The 20,781-nt window shown below is 40.1% G+C and overlaps 1 protein-coding gene and 1 long non-coding RNA gene across 13 annotated transcripts in view; one reads left to right on the plus strand and one right to left on the minus strand.

Moving 5' to 3' along the window:
- Positions 1-20,781, minus strand: part of LOC137495912 (uncharacterized) — a 461,128-nt gene that overhangs the window by 220,517 nt on the left and 219,830 nt on the right. The window lies entirely within an intron of this gene.
- LOC147843325 (uncharacterized) lies at positions 3,554-7,103 on the plus strand. Of its 2 annotated transcripts, none has more exons than XM_087256481.1 (2): positions 3,554-4,893; positions 5,075-7,103. In XM_087256481.1, coding segments are annotated over exons 1-2 (1,116 nt in total). In that variant the 5' UTR covers positions 3,554-4,892; the 3' UTR covers positions 6,190-7,103. The 2 variants fall into 2 exon arrangements, with proteins under 2 accessions (XP_087112607.1, XP_087112606.1); XM_087256480.1 differs by having other exon boundaries at positions 3,555-4,893; positions 4,955-7,103.

The raw sequence follows: 20,781 nt of genomic DNA on the forward strand, positions 1-20,781 counted from the left end.
TTGAACACCTGTTTAAGTAACATTTATTGCAATAGTATCCTTACCTTACCAAAAACAACCATTAACATCCATAGTAGGAACAACAAAAAAAAAAAAAACTACTATTAATACTAATACTAAATAGATGTCGCACCTTATTTAAAGAAAATGGCTGAAGCAGGTGTTTAAATGTTTCTGTCATGTCACATCACATTTGCTAAAGACAGCCCAATTGCTTATCGTTGGAATTTTGTCATATTTTGTTATGACACGGGGTTATTTAGGGGTTGTTATTTTGGAATAACATACCTTGGAAAGTCGCAACTGACCAATCAGAATCGAGTATTTTCTAGTAGCTTTGAATTTAGCTCAGAAAAAATAGATATTTCAATTTGATCACTTTTTTTAAAAGAAAATGTCTGAAGTTAATTTTTTAATGTTTCTGTCATATCATATCACATTCGGTAGAGACAGCCAAATTGTTTGTCACTCAAATTTTGTTTTGTTAGGACACAATTTATTTAGTGGTTGTTATCTTGGAAAAACATATATTGGAATGTCACAACTCATCCAACAGAATCGAATATTTTCTAGTAGCTTTGAATTTAGCTCAGAAAAAAATAAATAGATGTCTCACTTTTTTTTTTTAACGAAAATGGCTGAAGTACATATTTAAATGTTTCTGTCATTTCACGTCACAATTGGTAGAGACAGCCAAATTGCTTGTCAGTGGAATTTTGTCATGTTTTGTTAGGACACAGTGTTATTTAGGGGTTGTTATCTTGAAAATAACATACCTTGGAATGTCGCAACTGACCAATCAGAATTGAGTATTGCAGACAAGCCATGTATTAATTAGCATATAAAGTATGTACATGTTTAGGCTTAAATGTTATGTGCCATCTACAAAGATTCAGAAAAAAAAAATCTAAGTACAACATGAGAAAAGAAACGTCTATGCAACAGTTTTCTTTGGCGAGTGCATTATGAGACACAGGAACTGGACTTGAACAACTCTGAACAGCCATTAGCTAATAAATTCCCCCATAAACTTTTTCGAAGAGACTCTTTTTCATAGTAGAGCAATCACAATCAGAGACGTTATCAATTATTGAATTATGAGTTAACTGCAATCTCGCCGTCTGGGGTCTTCTCGCTGGTACGAATTTATCTGCGCAATTAATCAGTTTCAGGGCACAAATGTTGCCCCTAATGGAAAGATTAAAGGCTCTGTAATATATAACAGATAGACGTGTGACGCCACCCAAAAATACCTGAACTAATGATAGCGTAAAGTGGCTCTTCAGAAACTCCTACTCCTACTTTTCAGATCATCCTGCATATTCCTTCAGCCTCTCCCGACACCAGACAAGCCCATTTAAGTTGATAAATGATTATTGTTTTATGGAAGTAAAATGTATTGATCTTGAAATGGTCCGAGTCCGTCTAATGAATAACAGAAACACACAGACAACAGCAGACTGTTTGTTGGATGGGCTCTTTTCACCTGGGGATTTGCTGGAGTGCTCTGATGTCATCAATGATCTCATCCATCAAATCATTTTAAGTCACGTCAGAAAGAGCGCATTTATGAAGTGAATGTACATGAATGGCACCACAAAGTTTAATTATTATAAGAAGCAAACACAGGGGTTTCACTTAGTGATGAAACATTGCAGATGCAAAATGACGCTATTTATTATTTATTTATTTATTTATTTATTTATTTATTTTAATTTATGATGTAACTGGTTTAGTGGCATGCAGAAATGTGACAGTACAATTAAGCAGTTGGACAATTAATATATAGCAGTTATACAGGGTAAATGTAGGAAAGTATTTAATTAAATAAATATTAATAAATAAATATTTAAAAATGCTTTATTTTTATACAGTGAAGATTTTAATTAAAAGATTTTAATTTAATTTTAACAACTGATTTTAATTTAAAACTTCATAAAATTGCCATGCAACTTTACTGTTGTATAAAAATAATTGGTTAAATAACAAAATGGCACTTAATCAGCAAACAAGTTTAATAAATATATTTTATTAAAATGAAAATGACAGAACTAAGAACTGAAACCAGCTCAAGTTCTGCCCACGCAAGTGTGAAGCAGGCAGTTCTGTACAATTATGCAATTTATGGGCTTAAAGATATCATCCTAATTTTGACATCGGACAGATAATGATAACTTCAAAAATAGCATTTATCGGCCGATAACAATATGGCCACCGATATATTTACATTTACATTTAGTCATTTAGCAGACGCTTTTATCCAAAGCGACTTACAAATGAGGACAAGGAAGCAATTTACACAACTAAGAGCAACAATGAATAAGTGCTGTAGGCAAGTTTCAGGTCTGTAAAGTCTAAGAAGGGAAGTATTAGTAGTATTAGTATTTTTTTTTTGTTTTTTTTGTTTTTGTTACAGTTAGTGTGATATTCAGAGAGGCAATTGCAGATTAGGAATTGAAGTGGAGACTAAATAGTTGAGTTTTTAGTCGTTTCTTGAAAGTAGCGAGTGACTCTGCTGTTCTGATGCAGTTAGGGAGTTCATTCCACCAACTGGGCAGATTGAGCGTGAGCGTTCGCGAAAGTGATTTCTTCCCTCTTTGGGATGGAACCACGAGGCGACGTTCATTCACAGAACGCAAGTTTCTGGAGGGCACATAGATCTGCAGAAGTGAGAGCAGATAAGAAGGAGCAAGGCCAGAAGTCACTTTGTAGGCAAACATCAGAGCTTTGAATTTGATGCGAGCAGCAACTGGCAGCCAGTGCAAACGGACTAGCAGTGGAGTGACATGTGCTCGTTTAGGGTCATTGAAGACCACTCGTGCTGCTGCATTCTGGAGCAAATGAAGAGGCTTGATAGAGTTAGCTGGAAGCCCAGCTAGTAGAGAGTTGCAATAATCAAGTTTGGAGAGAACAAAAGCTTGAACAAGGAGTTGAGCTGCATGTTCAGATAAGAAGGGTCGGATCTTTCTGATGTTATAGAATGCGAATCTGCACGATCGAGCAGTTCTAGAAATGTGGTCAGAGAAGTTTAGTTGGTCATCAATCGTTACTCCAAGGCTTTTCACCATTTTGGATGCAGTAATGGTTGCCCCATCTATCTGGATTGACAAGATATGGTGTAGAGTCGAGTTGGCAGAAACTACAAGCATTTCCATTTTTGCGAGGTTCAGCTGAAGATGATGATCTTTCATCCAGTGTGAAATATCCAACAGGCAGGCTGAGATGCGAGCTGGAACCGAGTGATCATCAGGATGAAAAGAGAGGTATAGCTGGGTATCATCAGCATAGCAGTGGTAGGAGAATCCATGTCTCTGGATGACTGGTCCTAGAGATGATGTGTAGATGGAGAAGAGAAGTGGCCCAAGAACAGAGCCTTGAGGTACCCCAGTGTTTAGATGCTGTAGGTTGGACACCTCTCCCCTCCAAGACACCCTGAATGACCTGTCAGAGAGGTAAGATCTGAACCATTGTATAACAGTGCCCGCAACGCCCAGTGATATATCGTGCATTCCTACTTTAAATCCACATTAGCTTAACATATTGATGCTTAAATCTGTCAGGGTTCTGCCACTTTGGTCTTGTAAATTCTTGTTTTGGTGGCAGAGCTCTGACACTACTCCATGTCTGGTCCTGTTTCTTTCTCTGTGTGCGCGCGCGCCGTCGTGGGTGTACGCAGAGTGTGCGCGCTGCCACTTGATGTGGCCGCGCACGCTCTGCGTCCCTCAGACGCGCGCGCTCTTGTACTAGTGTTTGTGTTTGTTCTGTCAGCAGCGCGCTGCTTTATTCTCGGCGCCTCCGTCTAGTTGGTTTCAGTTTTGGTTGGCGCTGAGATGAAGCATGTGCGTTGCTTAAGTGTGAGCGCACGGTAAGGTGTTTATCTATCGTGTGCTCGTGTCTTGCATCTCTTGTCAAAGCACGTGGCTCGGTGTTTACATTGTGGTCACGTGCTTTTGTCGTGTGCTTCAGTGTTGTGTTTGTTGTCATGAACATGCGGTTAATGAGTTCTCTCATTGGCTGCATGTTCTTGTTGTGTTATGTGAGCGCATGGCTTGTATTGTCTCTCTGTGTCATGCGCTCTCCCGTCTATTGTCTTGTCCCACCCTCCTTGTTAACCCATTATTAGTTAATTGTGTTCACCTGTTTGTGTGTTAATTTTCTACAGTTTATATACCCCTCACTTTTGCTGTCCTGTGTCAGTTCGTCATCACATTTCGTCGTTTGAAGTCTAGTCCTGTTGTGTTTCCAGTCCTCATCCTTGCCAGTCTGCCCAGTCCTGCTTGTATGTGTATGTATTTGTTTTGTTAATGTTTTCCCCCTCGGGGTAGTTTATTTTGCATTTTATTTTATTTTTATTATTTAATAAAATCCCATTTCCCTGCATTTGAGTCCTCGCTCCTTTTTCCCCATTTCCCATCACCAACCCTGACAGTACGAACTGACCAAAAAGAGGACTCAGCGGAAATGGGACTATTTCTGCGCCCAGCTTGCTCCCAGCAAGAAGGACCCATCGACCAACCCCCAGCCAGAGGACTGTCTCACAGGCAGAACCATCGCCCCTTTGGCATCTACGCCGAAGATCTTCTTGAGGCAGTCCGGGGGCTTGGGTTCAGTGAGACCACCCTCATCCACATCTTTCTGGCTGGATTGGATGAGCCATTCGATTGGGAGGAGCTGGGTGATATCAGGACATGGACGTTTTGGGAGGTGGTGGACTATTCCTGTCTGAGGATGGAGAGGGAGATCCTGGAGGGGGAATGGACCCCTCTCACCACCACCACCAGCACCATCTCCTGGTCCATGTCCAGCCCCCAAGGGTTAACCCGCACCCAAAAGCGGAGGCGGAAGAGAAAGGCCTCTTCTGCGAGGGTTGCTCCTGCCCCTGAGCGCCCTCCAGTGTCGGCTCCTGCCCCTGAGCGCCCTCCAGTGTCGGCTCCTGCCCCTGAGCGCCCTCCAGTGTCGGCTCCTGCCCCTGAGCGCCCTCCAGTGTCGGCTCCTGCCCCTGAGCGCCCTCCAGTGTCGGCTCCTGCCCCTGAGCGCCCTCCAGTGTCGGCTCCTGCCCCTGAGCGCCCTCCAGTGTCGGCTCCTGCCCCTGAGCGCCCTCCAGTGTCGGCTCCTGCCCCTGAGCGCCCTCCAGTGTCGGCTCCTGCCCCTGAGCGCCCTCCAGTGTCGGCTCCAGCCCCTGAGCGCCCTCCAGTGTCGGCTCCAGCCCCTGAGCGCCCTCCAGTGTCGGCTCCAGCCCCTGAGCGCCCTCCAGTGTCGGCTCCAGCCCCTGAGCGCCCTCCAGTGTCGGCTCCAGCCCCTGAGCGCCCTCCAGTGTCGGCTCCAGCCCCTGAGCGCCCTCCAGTGTCGGCTCCAGCCCCTGAGCGCCCTCCAGTGTCGGCTCCAGCCCCTGAGCGCCCTCCAGTGTCGGCTCCAGCCCCTGAGCGCCCTCCAGTGTCGGCTCCAGCCCCTGAGCGCCCTCCAGTGTCGGCTCCAGCCCCTGAGCGCCCTCCAGTGTCGGCTCCAGCCCCTGAGCGCCCTCCAGTGTCGGCTCCAGCCCCTGAGCGTAGCTCAGTGCCGGTCCCAGTCCGGCTCCTTGCCCTGCCGGCGCCACCCAGACGTCTTGCCCTGCCGGCTTCAGCCCGGCTCCTTGCCCTGCCGGCACCACCCAGACGTCAAGCCCTGCCGGCCCCAGCCCTGCTTTTTGCCCTGCCGGCCCCAACCAGACGTCTTGCCCTGCCGGCCCCAGCCCGGCTCCTTGCCCTGCCGGCACCACCCAGACGTCTTTCCCTGCCGGCACCACCCAGACGTCTAGCCCTGCCGGCCCCAGCCCGGCTCCTTTCCCTGCTGGCACCTACCAGATGTCTAGCCCTGCCGGTCCCAGCCCGGCTCCTTGCCCTGCCGGCCCCCCACAGACCTCTGGTCTTGTTTCCCCTCATAGACCCTCCCTGGGTCGTCCCTCCTGCTCCTCCCTGGTGTTCCTTTCCTCCACCCTGGACGGACCCTCCGGCTCCACCCTGGTTCCCTGCTAGGGCTCCCGACCCGCTGGACCCACCCTGGACAGTTCCTCCGGTCCCACCCTGGACTGATCCTCCCTTGTCTTGCCCTCCCATCCCTCCCTTGTTTGTCGTTTTGGGTCTGGCTTGGCTTCCCTCCCTCCCCCCCTTCATGTCGTCTTGCCTGTTCACCTCCCTGTCTTGTGTCTGTTGATGTTGTCTTGTAGTGTTTCTTGTCTGTCTTGTACCTTGTTGGATGTTCCCTTTAGGGACGCCAGGTGGCGTCCCTTTTGGGGGGGGCTAGTGTCAGGGTTCTGCCACTTTGGTCTTGTAAATTCTTGTTTTGGTGGCAGAGCTCTGACACTACTCCATGTCTGGTCCTGTTTCTTTCTCTGTGTGCGCGCGCGCCGTCGTGGGTGTACGCAGAGTGTGCGCGCTGCCACTTGATGTGGCCGCGCACGCTCTGCGTCCCTCAGACGCGCGCGCTCTTGTACTAGTGTTTGTTTTTGTTCTGTCAGCAGCGCGCTGCTTTATTCTCGGCGCCTCCGTCTAGTTGGTTTCAGTTTTGGTTGGCGCTGAGATGAAGCATGTGCGTTGCTTAAGTGTGAGCGCACGGTAAGGTGTTTATCTATCGTGTGCTCGTGTCTTGCGTCTCTTGTCAAAGCACGTGGCTCGGTGTTTACATTGTGGTCACGTGCTTTTGTCGTGTGCTTCAGTGTTGTGTTTGTTGTCATGAACATGCGGTTAAAGAGTTCTCTCATTGGCTGCATGTTCTTGTTGTGTTATGTGAGCGCATGGCTTGTATTGTCTCTCTGTGTCATGCGCTCTCCCGTCTATTGTCTTGTCCCACCCTCCTTGTTAACCCATTATTAGTTAATTGTGTTCACCTGTTTGTGTGTTAATTTTCTACAGTTTATATACCCCTCACTTTTGCTGTCCTGTGTCAGTTCGTCATCACATTTCGTCGTTTGAAGTCTAGTCCTGTTGTGTTTCCAGTCCTCATCCTTGCCAGTCTGCCCAGTCCTGCTTGTATGTGTATGTATTTGTTTTGTTAATGTTTTCCCCCTCGGGGTAGTTTATTTTGCATTTTATTTTATTTTTATTATTTAATAAAATCCCATTTCCCTGCATTTGAGTCCTCGCTCCTTTTTCCCCATTTCCCATCACCAACCCTGACAAAATCACTATCATCAGCTAACCTACACTGAAAAAAGTGAAACTACTGTGTTTTTCATTCATAGAATATTTTTAATATTGGATTAAGTGAAAGCTCATGGCTTCTGATAATCAGTTTTGCCTCGAACCCCCTTTGGGTAAGCTTAAAAACATTAGTTTTTCTCAAAGTAATATGTTCACTATAAAACCAGCAGTTTTCATGTCAGGTGACCACATGAAGAAAGGTACTGTTTGTGCTTTCATTTTTTTATGTGAGTTCGATTACCATTAAAGTATATTTCTGTCTTAATATGGTAATGATTATGTATATAGCAATGTTGACGCACTTGGTCTTGGCGGTATAGATCTGCTATGCTATTGCTGCTTTGATTTTTATGGCAGAGCAATGAGAACAGAACACGCTACTGCTGCTGCAAACATAATATGCATGTAACCCCTGTAGCAGATCTAAACAGGCGGAGCTGGGGTGGAGGATGGTCTCTGAAAAGCGTAGAATGGTGCAGAGCTTTCGAAATGATGAGGAGCAAGCTCATTGGCTGCCGAGCTGACAGCAACCAATCTCCTGCGCTGCAGATTAGGTGACCTATTAACCTGCGTGCTCAAAAAGTTTCATGCTAGAAATTTCACTTAGTCCCTCTATATTATACAAGATTTTTACTTAGTGTGAATGTATTTTTTTTCGGACCACAATAGATATTTTTGACTTAGATTCAATACAATTTTATAGTTTGAACTAAAGTTAAATTACGCATAGAGAAAACTACAAAATTTAGCTGCAACAAATTACAGTTATTTCAGTTCTTATATCAGACCAGTAGAAAGAGATCAGTTTCCTTGCAGTGAAGCCAACACTCAAACTCATCTCAGAGAAACTGCACAACAAACTGTCAAGCGAATACGAGCCAGAAAAAGAGTCAGTTGTCCATCACATATAAAACCTAAAGCTCATGGCGATGCTTTCCAGTATCTGTGATCAAAGACTCGTCATTCGCCATCATTAAAGCAACAACAACACTGCACACAACATGCTGCAGACAAGCAGAAGCACAAATTGTATACTTGCTCAAGTGTGACAAACCCTGTTCTACTGCTATCCTCTCACTTAGACAGTAGAAAAAGCTTCAATTCCCGTCTGCTGTTTAGCAGCCTCAGAGCTGTAGCCGTCTATTTGATTTCTTGCTGTCCTTTGGGATCTAAAACAGCAGCTGTATTGAAGACCGTGCAGCTAAATTTCACAGAACACGTCTAACAATTGTCCGTCTGTGACCTGTGACCCCTGTCACGCTCCTCTGAGGACAGATATACAGAAAAAATGAAAACAACGTAAAAAGGTATGATGGATTTAAGGCAGGGGTTCCCAAACTTTTCAGCCCGCGACCCCCAAAATAACAATGTCAGTGACTCGCGACCCCCATTTTTGAAAGTGGTTACACTGTAAATATATAAACGTTGCAGACACAACTATAGGCCCATATAAACATGAGCATATTGACAACACATAAATGCAACATTTACTGTTTTTTTTAGTCTTTTATTTATTTAATTAAATTTTAATATAAAAAATAAAAGCTGATGGCTGATTTTTGTTTGTATGTTGTTGTTTCTTTAACGCAACTATTAATCTTCTATGGGTTATGAATAAAATATGACAATTCAAATAGTTGAATAAAATTTATTTAAATTTTGGAAATCACCAAGCGACCCCTTGTCATTGTCCCGCGACCCCCCAGGGGGTCCCGACCCCCACTTTGAGAACCACTGATTTAAGGGATATATTGGGTGTGTGTTTGACTGAAATGATTATATTTGTTTTATTCTATGTAGTATGTTTCATTTATAGTCATTGTGTACACTTTCTTACACAGTTCAAATAAAAGTGTTGTCTTTTGGGGGCAGAAAATGATAATTGGTGACAACAACAAATGTTTTTAAATACAACCGCATAACAGAAAAAGTTGGGACAGTATGGAAAACGGCAAAAAAAAAAAAAAAAAGGAAAGTAGACATTTTCGAAATTTGCTTTGACTTGTATTTCACTGCAGACACAAAGTATTTCTTATTTTGTCCAGTCAAATAGCGCAAACCTAAGCTGAACAACCATGATCTCCAATCCCGCAGGGGGCACTGCATCAAACCTTTGCCAAGTACCATACTATGTACTTACATCCACAAATGCCCCTTAAAACTTCACTGTGCCAAAAGGAATCTCTATGTTAACAGTGTCCAAAAGATACGTTGGTTTCTCTGAGCTCTTAGGTATCTGAGATAGACCCTCACGGAGTGGAAACGTGTACTGTGGTCAAATTACTCAGTATTTCAGGTATTTTTAATTTTTTTGGAGGAGAAATGGACGCCGTGTGCCACAGACCTGCAACACATTCCAAAAAAAAAAAAAAAAGTTGGGACAGGAGCAGTTTAGGGCTATAAATCAGGTAAATTGGTTAAATAATGATGTGATTTGAAACAGGTGGTATCAACATTATGATTTGGTACAAAAGTAGCATCCAAGGTCTAGTCCTTTAGGAGCAAAGATGGGCCAAGGATCGCCAGTTTACCAACAAATACAAAAGAAAATTATTGAAAGAATTATTGAAGAATATTTCACCTTCAAGAGTGCATAACATAAATAAAAGATTCAAGGAATCTGGAAGAATTTAGTCTGTTAAGGACAATAGCGCAAACCTAAGCTGAACAACTGAAATCTTCAGTCTACAGCAAAAATCTTCATTCATCTATATGCAATAAAACTACATGAGCTCGGGATTACTTTATCAAACCTTTGTCAAATACCGCAATATGTAGTTACATCCACAAATGCCTCTTAAAACTGTACTGTGCCAAAAGGAATCCCTATGTTAACAGTGTCCAGAAGAAACGTTGGCTTCTCTGAGCTCTGAGGTATCTGAGAAAGACCCTCACAGAGTGGAAACGTGTACTGTAGTCAAATGAATCAGTATTTCAGGTATTTTTTTGAGGGGGGGGGGGGGGGGGTAAGAAATGGACGCCGCTTGCCACAGACCTGCAACACATTACAAAAAGACAGGAGCAGTTTAGGGCTTGAAATCAGGTAAATTGGTTAAATAATGATGTGATTTGAAACAGGTGTTGTAAACATTATGATTTGGTACAAAAGTAGCATCCAAGGTCTAGTCCTTTAGGAGCAAAGATGGGCCAAGGATCGCCAGTTTGCCAACAAATACATGAAAAAATTATTGAAATTAATTTTGAAGAACATTTCACCTTCAAGAGTACAAAACATAATTAAAAGATCAAGGAATCTGGAAGAATTTAGTCTGTTAAGGACCACAGCGCAAACCTAAGCTGAACAACTGTGATCTCCAATCCCGCAGGGGGCACTGCATCAAAAATCTTCAATCTTCATCCATATGCAATAAAACTACATGAGCTCGGGATTACTTTGGCAAACCTTTGTCAAATACCACAGTATGTAGTTACATCCACAAATGCCTCTTAAAACTGTACTGCGCCAAAAGGCATCCCTATGTTAACAGTGTCCAGAAGAAACGTTGGCTTCTCTGAGTTCTGAGGTATCTAAGAAAGACCCTCACAGAGTGGAAACGTGTACTGTGCTCAAATGAATCAGTATTTCAGGTATTTTTTGGGAGAAATGGACCCCGTGTGCCCCGGACCTGCAACACATTCCAAAAAAAGTTGGGACAGGAGCAGTTTAGGGCAAGAAATCAGGTCAATTTGTTAAATAATAATGTGATACAGGTGATTCCAACATCAAGATTTGGTACAAAAGTAGCATGCAAGGTCTAGTACTTTAGGAGAAAAGATGGGCCAAGGATCATCAGTTTGCCAACAAATACATGAGAAATATATTGAAATGTTTAAAAACAATGTTCCTCAAAGAAAGACAGGAAGAAATTTGGATGTTTCACCTTCAACAGTGCAAAACATAATTAAAAGATTCAAGGAATCTGAACCAATTTAAGTACGCACAGGGTAAGGGCAAAAGCATAAGCTGAACAACCCTGATCTCCGATCCTCTAGGTGGCACTGCATCAAGAATCCTCATTTACAAATCTTTGTTAAAGCTCCAAACTTGATAATTTCTTGTGCTTTTAAACTCTCCTGAAATGTTTAATATTTGCAGGTCTTAAAAACGCATTGCTTTGCAATGACAAATTATTATCCCTGGTCAACTATAATCCTGACTGGATATTGGACATGAACAATGTGACTATTGCAGATGTGTACATTGAGACATCGATACATTGTGCAGCTCTAATATATAATGTAAAGAGAAGAGCAAACACAGAGGTCCTCCGATCAGAAATGTTGTTTTCAGACGCTCTTGACTGCATCACATCATGAAAGATTAATGAGGGCCGATCAGTGTGTGTTTATATGTGCATGTCAGTGCTGTAGAAGCTCTGAAACCATAGCTAAATGCATTAAACGGTGTTACTGCTTTTACAAAACTAGCAAATTAGAATGACCAGTCTTTGTCTGGCACAAAAGACAACAATTACAACAACAAATAAACGATTTAATAAAAATGCACTGCAGTTGAATTTAAATAATTAAACAAACAAACAATCAATAAGCAAAAATAAAACATTAATGGTAATGAGGCTGCTATACTGTGGCTATACAGTAATGCAAGTAATTCTCACCATGACTTCAATGGATATATATGAAAATGTTTTATGAGGTTGTTTTGTTAATTTGCATAGAAATTTGCATTAAAAAAAATCAAAGGCTGAAAAGAGACTTTTTGATTGATATCCTTTAAAGGGTTCAGTTATTTGCAAGGGAAAAACGTATATATTATCTATCAATAAATCTGGATTCTTAAACTGTGGTTTACTCTGTACAAGAATCAACTAAAACCTCTTTATCTATCTATCTATCTATCTATCTATCTATCTATCTATCTATCTATCTATCTATCTATCTATCTATCTATCTATCTATCTATCTATCTATCTATCTATCTATCTATCTATCTATCTATCTATCTATCTATCTATCTATCTATCTATCTATCTATCTATCTATCTATCTAGCCTGATCTCATGAGAAAACGTAAGTATTTTACGTTTTGCCAGTTTAGTGGCTAATTCAGTTCAGTCGTACGAAATGGTACGATTTTAAAAAGGAGGCGTGGCACCTGACCCCACCTCCAACCCCAACCGTCATTGGGGGATAAGCAAATCGTACTAAATTGTACGAATTAGATCGTACGAATTCATACGAATTAGCCACTAAATGAAAAAGTTACGAATTGCCGTGAGATTGTGCTGATCTATCTATCTATTTATTTATTTATTTATTCACTGAACAATTTAATTTAATAAATAGATAAATTTATGGAATGAATGTATGATTAAAGTAATGAATAAGTAAATATAACGTAATGTAACTTAACAGCATAACAAAACAATGTAATGTAACATAACTAAACAACATAATTTAATGTAACTAAACATAACATTATGTCAATTAACAACAAAATGTTACAGCATTACATAACAACATAATGTAACGTAACCAAGCAACGAAACTTAATGCAACTAAACATAATGTAATGTAACTTAACAGCATAATGTAACAACATAATACAACAGAACTAAACTTAACATAATGCAACTTAACAGCAAAACATAACAACATAACGTAACACCATAAAAGAACATAACTAAACAACATAATTTAATGTAACTAAACATAATGTAATGTAACTTAACAGCATAACGTGACAACATAACATAACTCAACTTAACATAATTTAATGTAACTAACATAACGTAAATTAATGTAGCTTAACAATGTCAACTCAACATATCGTAACTTAATCTAACGTAACTTAATGTAACTTAACGTAACGTAACTAAATTTTTACTCTTTACAAGAACCAACGGAAACCTCTTTATTTATTATTATTCATAATATAATCTTACAATATAATAAATCATGTATATTGCAATACTACGATTGTGCTGTAAAACTGAATTGAACATTTTATATTTATATATTGTTTCCCAGTGTTAAATTTGCAGCTTGAAGAGCATCAGCTGCGTAAAACATGTGCTGGATAAGTTGGTGGTGCATTCCGCTGTGGCAACCCCTGATTAATAAAGAGACTAAGCCGAAAAGAAAATGAATGAATGATATTTGTATATTTAATATTACATCAATATAATATAAGAGACTAATAAGAGAAAAATAAGATACATTTTAGCTGAAATATAATAATACAGTAATAAATTCACCAAAGGACGATTTTACCATCATTTACTCTCCCTTTACTTGTTTCACGCCTTAAAGAAATCAAAATGCCTAAATTAAATTCGCTTAAAGAGTTTCTTCTGTTTAGCACAAAACCTGTAACCATTGACTTCTTAAGCATTTGTTTTTCCTGGAAGTCAATGATTACAGATTTACAACATTCTTCAAAATATCTTCTTTTGTATTCAACAGAAGAAAGAAACTCTAAAAGATTCAGAACTACTTAAAGGGTGATTAAATAATAAGTAATTTCCAGTTTTTGCGTGAACTATCCCTTTAAGCAGTCTGTTATTGTGCTATTTGTATTTCTTGCTTCATTTAAACCATCCCGTCTAATCAAAACAAGACAAACAGTGATGATCTAATTTACAGATCAGTCAGATGAACTCTTCCTCAGAACAGGCAGCACAGTAGACCAGACTTTCCAGTCCAAGTCCACCATGTGACCAGTTCCACCTCAGCACCGCTGTCTGTGTTCATGCCATGGAGAAAAAGCTTGACTGACACCAGGAGCAAACCCGGAGCAGCTCCAGTGAATTAGCCATGATTACAGACCTGCCGGCATCTCGGAGAGCTGGACGGCTGCAGGACACTCATAAAGACGGCATCCGCTCTTATTGGAGCCTGTCGGTCTATGTGTCTGTCAATAGTCTGATTAATACAGCCAGGAGACAAGCGCGAGCACTCGAAGCCGCAGTCCCCTCGCTAGTGCACAGAATGCCAGTCAAACGCCACAGAAATGAGGGAGAAAAGCAGGACAGGCCTGGGTGCCCGGCGCAGAGGTCAGTGCTTACGGGGTAAAGTGGGCCAGTCTCTGTCCACCGGCGTGACAGTTTGAGCTCCTCGCAGTCACACTAATGTCTGTCACACTTGTTGAGCTGGTGTAATTGGTGTGTTTGTGTGTGTTCACACGTGTTTTGGCTTGTGTCCGAGCTATAGGGAAGTTTGAGCACAAAAAAAACCCAAAAAAAAAACCTAACTTACAGAACAATAATAAGTGTAGTTTTCATACAAATTGCATTGGTGCTGAATATGATGTATTCATACATATATATTTATGGCTACCGTTCCTGCTGAAAAGCTTAACACTGCCTCAGGACTTTTTGTCAGACCAGACTGGTTTGGGTTTAGGTCTCTTTTGCTGGTTTCAGAAAGATTTGTCATAAGACAGACAATTCAGCATAACGTAACTTGATGTACCTAAACAACATAACTTAATGAAACTAAATTTAATGTAATGTAACAGCATAATGTAACAACATAACATAAAGTAACATAACTAAACAATTTAACAAAACATGACGTAGTGTAAATTAACAGCATAACAATGTAATGGAACTAAACAACGTAATTTAATGTAACTAAACATAACGTAATGTGACTTAACAGCATAAAGAAACAACATAACGTAACTTAACATAACAATCTAACCTAACGTAACTTAACATATTACACAAAGTAACTTAATGTAACAATGTAACATAACTTAATGTCACATTACAATGCAACGTAACATAGTGTAGCATAACTAAACATAAAGTAAATTAATTGAAACAATTTAACAAAACATAATATAATTTAACGTAACTTAACATAATGTAACGCAACTTAACGTAATGTAACAATGTAACTTAAGATAACGTAATGCAATGTAATGTAATGTAACTTAACATGATGTAACTTAACAGAGTATCAATATAATGTAACATAACAGAGTAAAAACCTAGTCACAACAAATTGATGTGCTGTAACAGGACATGATATAACAACAAAACAATGTAAAAACGTAATAAAATAATAACATCTATCTATCTATCTATCTATCTATCTATCTATCTATCTATCTATCTATCTATCTATCTATCTATCTATCTATCTATCTATCTATCTATCTATCTATCTATCTATCTATCTATCATCTATCTATCTATCTATCTATCTATCTATCTATCTATCTATCTATCAATCTATCAATCTATCTAGACATCTACACATACTGTACAGTGCATCTAGAAAGTATTCATAGCACTTCACTTTATGTTACAGCCTTATTCCAAAATAGATTAAATTCCTTTATTACCTCAAAACTCTACACACAAACCCCCATAAAGACAATGTCAAGAGTTTGTTGAAAAAATTTCCTAAAAATAAAAAGCCTGAAAAATGTACATCAGTATTCACAGCTTTTGCTGTGAAGCTCTAAATTGAGCTTAGTGTTTACGCAGCTTAATTGGAGTTCAACTGTGGGAAATTCAGTTCATTTGAAAAGGCATACACCTGTCTGTATAGACACAAAGCTGGGAAAGATTACAGAAAATTCCACTGAGCACAGCGGCCTCCATCATCCGTAAGCTAAAGATGTTTGTATCCACCAGGACTCTGCCAGGAGCTGGCCAGGCATCTAAGCTGAGTGATCGGTGAAGAAGGGCCTTAGTCAGGGCGGTGATCAATAACCCGATGGTCACTCTGTCTGAACTCCAGTGTTGGTTTGCAGAGAAGGAATAACCTTATAGAAGGACATCTGTGCAGAAATCCACCAATCAGGTCTGTATGGTAGAGTGGCCAGAAGGAAGCCACCCCCCGCCTGGATTTTGCCAAAAGGCATCTGAAGAACTCTCAGACCATAAAAACAAAATTCTCTGCTCTGATGAGACTAAAATTGAACTCTTGAATGCCTGGCGTTACGTTTGGAGAAAACCAGGCAGCGCTCATCACCAGGCTAATACCATCCCTACAGTGAAGCATGGTGGTGGCAGCATCATGTTGTGATGATGTTTTCCAGTTGCAGGAACTGGAAGACTAGGCAGGATAGGGGGAAAGATGAATGCAGGAATGTACAGAGACATCCTGAATGAAAACCTGCTCCAGAGTGCTCTTGACCTCAGACTGGGGTGGCGGTTCGTCTTCCAGCAGGTCAATGACCCAAAGCACAAAGGCAAAACATCAATTGAGTGGCTTCAAAACAGCTCAGTGAATGTCCTTGAGTGGCCCAGCCAGAGCCCAGACCTAAATCCTAATGAACATCTGTGGAGAGATCTGAAAATGGCTGTACACCGTCGCTTCCCATCCAACCTGATAGACCTTGAGAGGTACTGCAAAGAGGAATGGGCAGAAATTCCCAAAGACAGGTGTGTCAAGCTTGTGGCGTCATATTCAAAACGACTTGAGGCTGTAATCGCTGCCAAAGGTGCATGAACAAAGCATTGAGCAAAGGCTGTGAATACTGATGCACATGTGGTTTTTCAGCTTTTTAAATCTATTTTGGAAATAAGGCTGTAACATTAAAAAAATGTGGAAAAAGTTAAGCGCTATTAATACTTTCCGGATGCACTGTATTTCACGGGGGCACAAAACTAATTTATGTATTGGCAGAAAATGACCTGCTCATTACTTTCAGTGAATAAATTTTAGAGCATGCACATAGAGATCCAGGAAGTGTATAGATGACACATTGCAAATGTATGCAAGATGATAATCTTCACCATGTGATGTACTTTACTTCAGGTTGTGAGTTCAACAAAAGCCATATAAATGTGTATCATAAACTGCATCCAGTGAGCTTTAGGGTTCAGTTGTCGTGCATGAGAAAGCACAGGGACTCGTCACATGAGTGTGTAAAGTCACAGAGAGCTGAGTGTTAGAGAGAGAGAATGTGTCTGGAGGCGACTGTCTGTGTTTGGGAAGCTGTGATTCGCGCATTACAGAACAGAAGTTTCTTCAGAGCACGGCAGAATTCCCTCTGAGACTGATTAACCCGGGCCTGTCATACTGTGAGGGGGGCTGACGGGGCCTCGCCGGGCCCTGAGTCTCCTCCACACAGTGAAGGGCCATCGGCGATCAACACCACCACTGAACGGACCCCAAACACCAGGATAAAGACCACAGTTTTATGGTCACGTTCTAGAGAAGCCACCCTGAGTGACATTTAATCCAAATTATATTTCTCTGACACAAGTGCATGTTAGCAATAATGAGTCATCTTTATTAACGCTCATTTGACCCTTTTCCGGGTTTTTCAGTAGCAGTTGGGTAAACTTGGTGCGCAGTAAATGGGAGAGTACATTTTTTAAAATTCCTATTTGCTCAATTAATATAAAGTAAACCCCCCAATAATGGTGTCAAGACATCCAGAACAAGGGAAAAAACTTGTGTGAGACTGATACTGGCAGCCAGAAGAGAGAACCAGTGATATTTGATGATGATGATGATGATGATAATTTACTGCAAGTAGCTTAGTCTTATGGTACATAGTTAACAATTAACATGAACCTTATTTCGTTTATTTAATGTGACATTTATTTTTTAATTTTTAGAATAGAATATGTAGAATTGCGTATGTTTGTGGTGCACGTTTAATAACATTATAATTTACTGAATATGTATTTTTTCTTATGTGGCAGGAATTATTAGGCCTTCAATAATTTTTTGATCATTAATTATAATGCGTTTTTTATTCTTTTGATTTGTTTTAGATATATTAAAGTAATGAGGTTAAAGTTAATATGACCTAAAAGTTTAATATATGACAAAACTCTTTTGCATAAAACCATCTGACAGTCAATTTGATTTATTGACTATTTTATAAACATTTGACCTCTTTTATAAGATTTGTCATTATATTTCAAATACTTTGTATCTCAGAATTATGACAAGAATGTTTACATAATAATTCATGATTGATAATACAGATTTAGCAAATTTATTGACCTTTTATTCCGATACATTTTACATAGTATCTCAGAATTTAACTTCAGTGTCATGGCTATGACTTTTTAATAATCGTAATTTTGATTTACTAAAGTATGTTTTCCCCTTTATTTGGTGGAAATGGTCTTCCATAATTTTCAACATTAATACTTGAGCGGTAAATCATTATTTTAACATAATTTCGGTCATTTAAAGTATTATAATATGTAACAAAATTACTATTTTTTACTTCATGTTAAAATAAAAGCAGTCCTGGTGAACTTAGGGAGACAACTAAATAAAGCAATACACTAAAAAATCTTATCTTCTTTTTGTCCTATTATTTTTGATAACTTTTAGAGTCATCTCATCTTACATCACTCAAACTGACTAAAATATTAGTACCACTTTATTTTGATGGTCCATTTGAGTACTAGACTGTCTGTTTAATATCTGTTGATACTGCTGCTAAACAGACAGAAACTTAGCAAGTACATGTCAACTTACACTAACCCCAACCCCAACCAAATAATAAATAACCACAACCTAACAGTCTACTTATAATCTAATTAGTTGGCATGTAGAATCAATGTAACCTAAATTCAACAAACGGACAATCAAAATAAAGTGTGAGCAAAATATTAAGTTTAACTATGTATAACTAAAAAACTTTAGTTGGAACACGATTAATTGATTAATATTAGTTAAAGTAAAATAAAAACATTTGCTTTCCTTGCTTTTTGCTTATAATTTTTTAAAGTGTAGGGTAAATCTCTGAAAATCAGCAGAAAGCATTTAAATACAGGAAAAAACACATTAATTTCTTGGGCAAATGTATGAAACAGCCACAGAACCCACAAGGACAGTGTGACCTGCATGGAAACCCAAGCTTTTCCAATGTCCAAAAAAACAACAACAACATTTGGACCCAAAAATAGCCCTGTGTGTCAGCAGAACCCAAGAATCCTCGCTGGAGGGCCGAGTCCATGATCCACTCCAGCAGCACTGAGACTGAGACCTACCAGAAACACCATCAAATACCACAAACAGCACTCAGAAAACACCCTGAGAGCTGTTGCGAAGAGACGGCCGGTAAAAGCGAGATGAAAAGAAAAAACCCGGCGGTGTCTTTAAGCCTGAAACCCGCACACAGAGACACACAGCGTCCCTCAAGTCCAACTCAAACGAGTAGAGAAAGACAATGTTACACCGATGGATCTTCATTAGAAATGATCAGGTCCATCAGCGGCGTTTAAAATCAACTCACCGGACCAAATCCCACCCCCATTGACTTTAATTATTGATGTGATGATATCGCTGATTTTGGGCTTCTAGAGGCTCCCCAGCGAGTGCTTGTGAGACGGCTGGATTTGTCTGCTTATGGGTCAGAATGTGCTTGCGCTCTCCAGGGAAGTGTCCTCAGCATTTACTGCATCCACAGATCTGTGTCTGAGAGTTTATGTGCGCATTTATTCTGCTTTTGCAACGTCCACCTTATTTTTAACACAAAAGTGGGCGTGGCCAATGCATCAAAACTCACAGTTTTTATCTTGCTAGCGCACCTTGCTATACTTTAGGTGAACAATTAGTCTGTGCCAGGCAACACCCTTTAGAGGCTCTGATTGGTCAGCTAACCTAATATGCTGTGATTCGCGGATCGGCTTCATGTCACCAAGGCTGATTTATACTTCTGTGTCAAGCGCATGCGTATGCTCTGGCGCAGCCATACCATTAGCTCTTGAAACTGTGCATGTAACAGATCAATTTTAACAAATAAAAATACTTACAGGTGGTGGCTCACAATCCACAGCTTTTTCTATTATGGTTGGAGCTTCTCCATCTTTGAGGAGTTTTTAGCTGAATCCAGTACTGAACTAGATGAGATTTTGGAAGCTCTTCTTTGTCAAATGCTAGAGCTATATATTATTTTTATGATTCTCTGGAACATAATTAAAATTAAATTGTAAGCACTTCTGTCTTTGTGTCGTGTCCTTTAGAAGCCCAAATATAAAAACAGAAGAAGCTCTGTGGAAATAGCAGCACTTGAACGACATTTTAGCTTTCTCTCCTATAACATTGCAGCACTACAGCGCCTCTGATCACGCCCCTTCTCTGCACATGGTAGATGCGCATAACCTGAAGGGTTTATGACTCCATAACCTAGATGTATATTGTTGTAGTCCCCAAATTTGTTCGCTGTAGGCTATGCTAAGCTACCTCTGTAAAAGCCAATGTCTCCCTTTGCATTGAACTTTGAGCATCTTACATTCAGACATGTTGTTTATGTCCACACAGCTACATTACACATCAACTAAAGTTTAAAAAATTATATCATAATGGACCACCAATTTAAGTTTGCACATGCACATCTGCAAGATGTATTGTAAAGATCATTTGGTCTGGAAAACATCTGCTGTCTCCAAACGTTCATAAACCCCTTTAAGTGAACTTTCTAAATGTTTATTTATTGTCAGAAAATAGACATCTAATAGATGCTTTGCAGATGAGCAAACAAACAAATATAAAGGGGAAAAACATACTTTAGTAAATCAAAATTACGTTTATTAAAAATTCATAACCATGACACTGAAGTTAAATTCTAAGATACTATGTAAGTAATAAATACTTCTTCCAGATGTCAACATGAGCGATGTATGTGTGCTGTACTGTACGTCCTGCAAAATAA

The sequence above is a fragment of the Danio rerio genome, chromosome 6 (assembly GCF_052040795.2).
Source record: "Danio rerio strain M-AB ecotype USA chromosome 6, GRCz13ab, whole genome shotgun sequence".
NCBI lineage: Eukaryota > Metazoa > Chordata > Actinopteri > Cypriniformes > Danionidae > Danio > Danio rerio.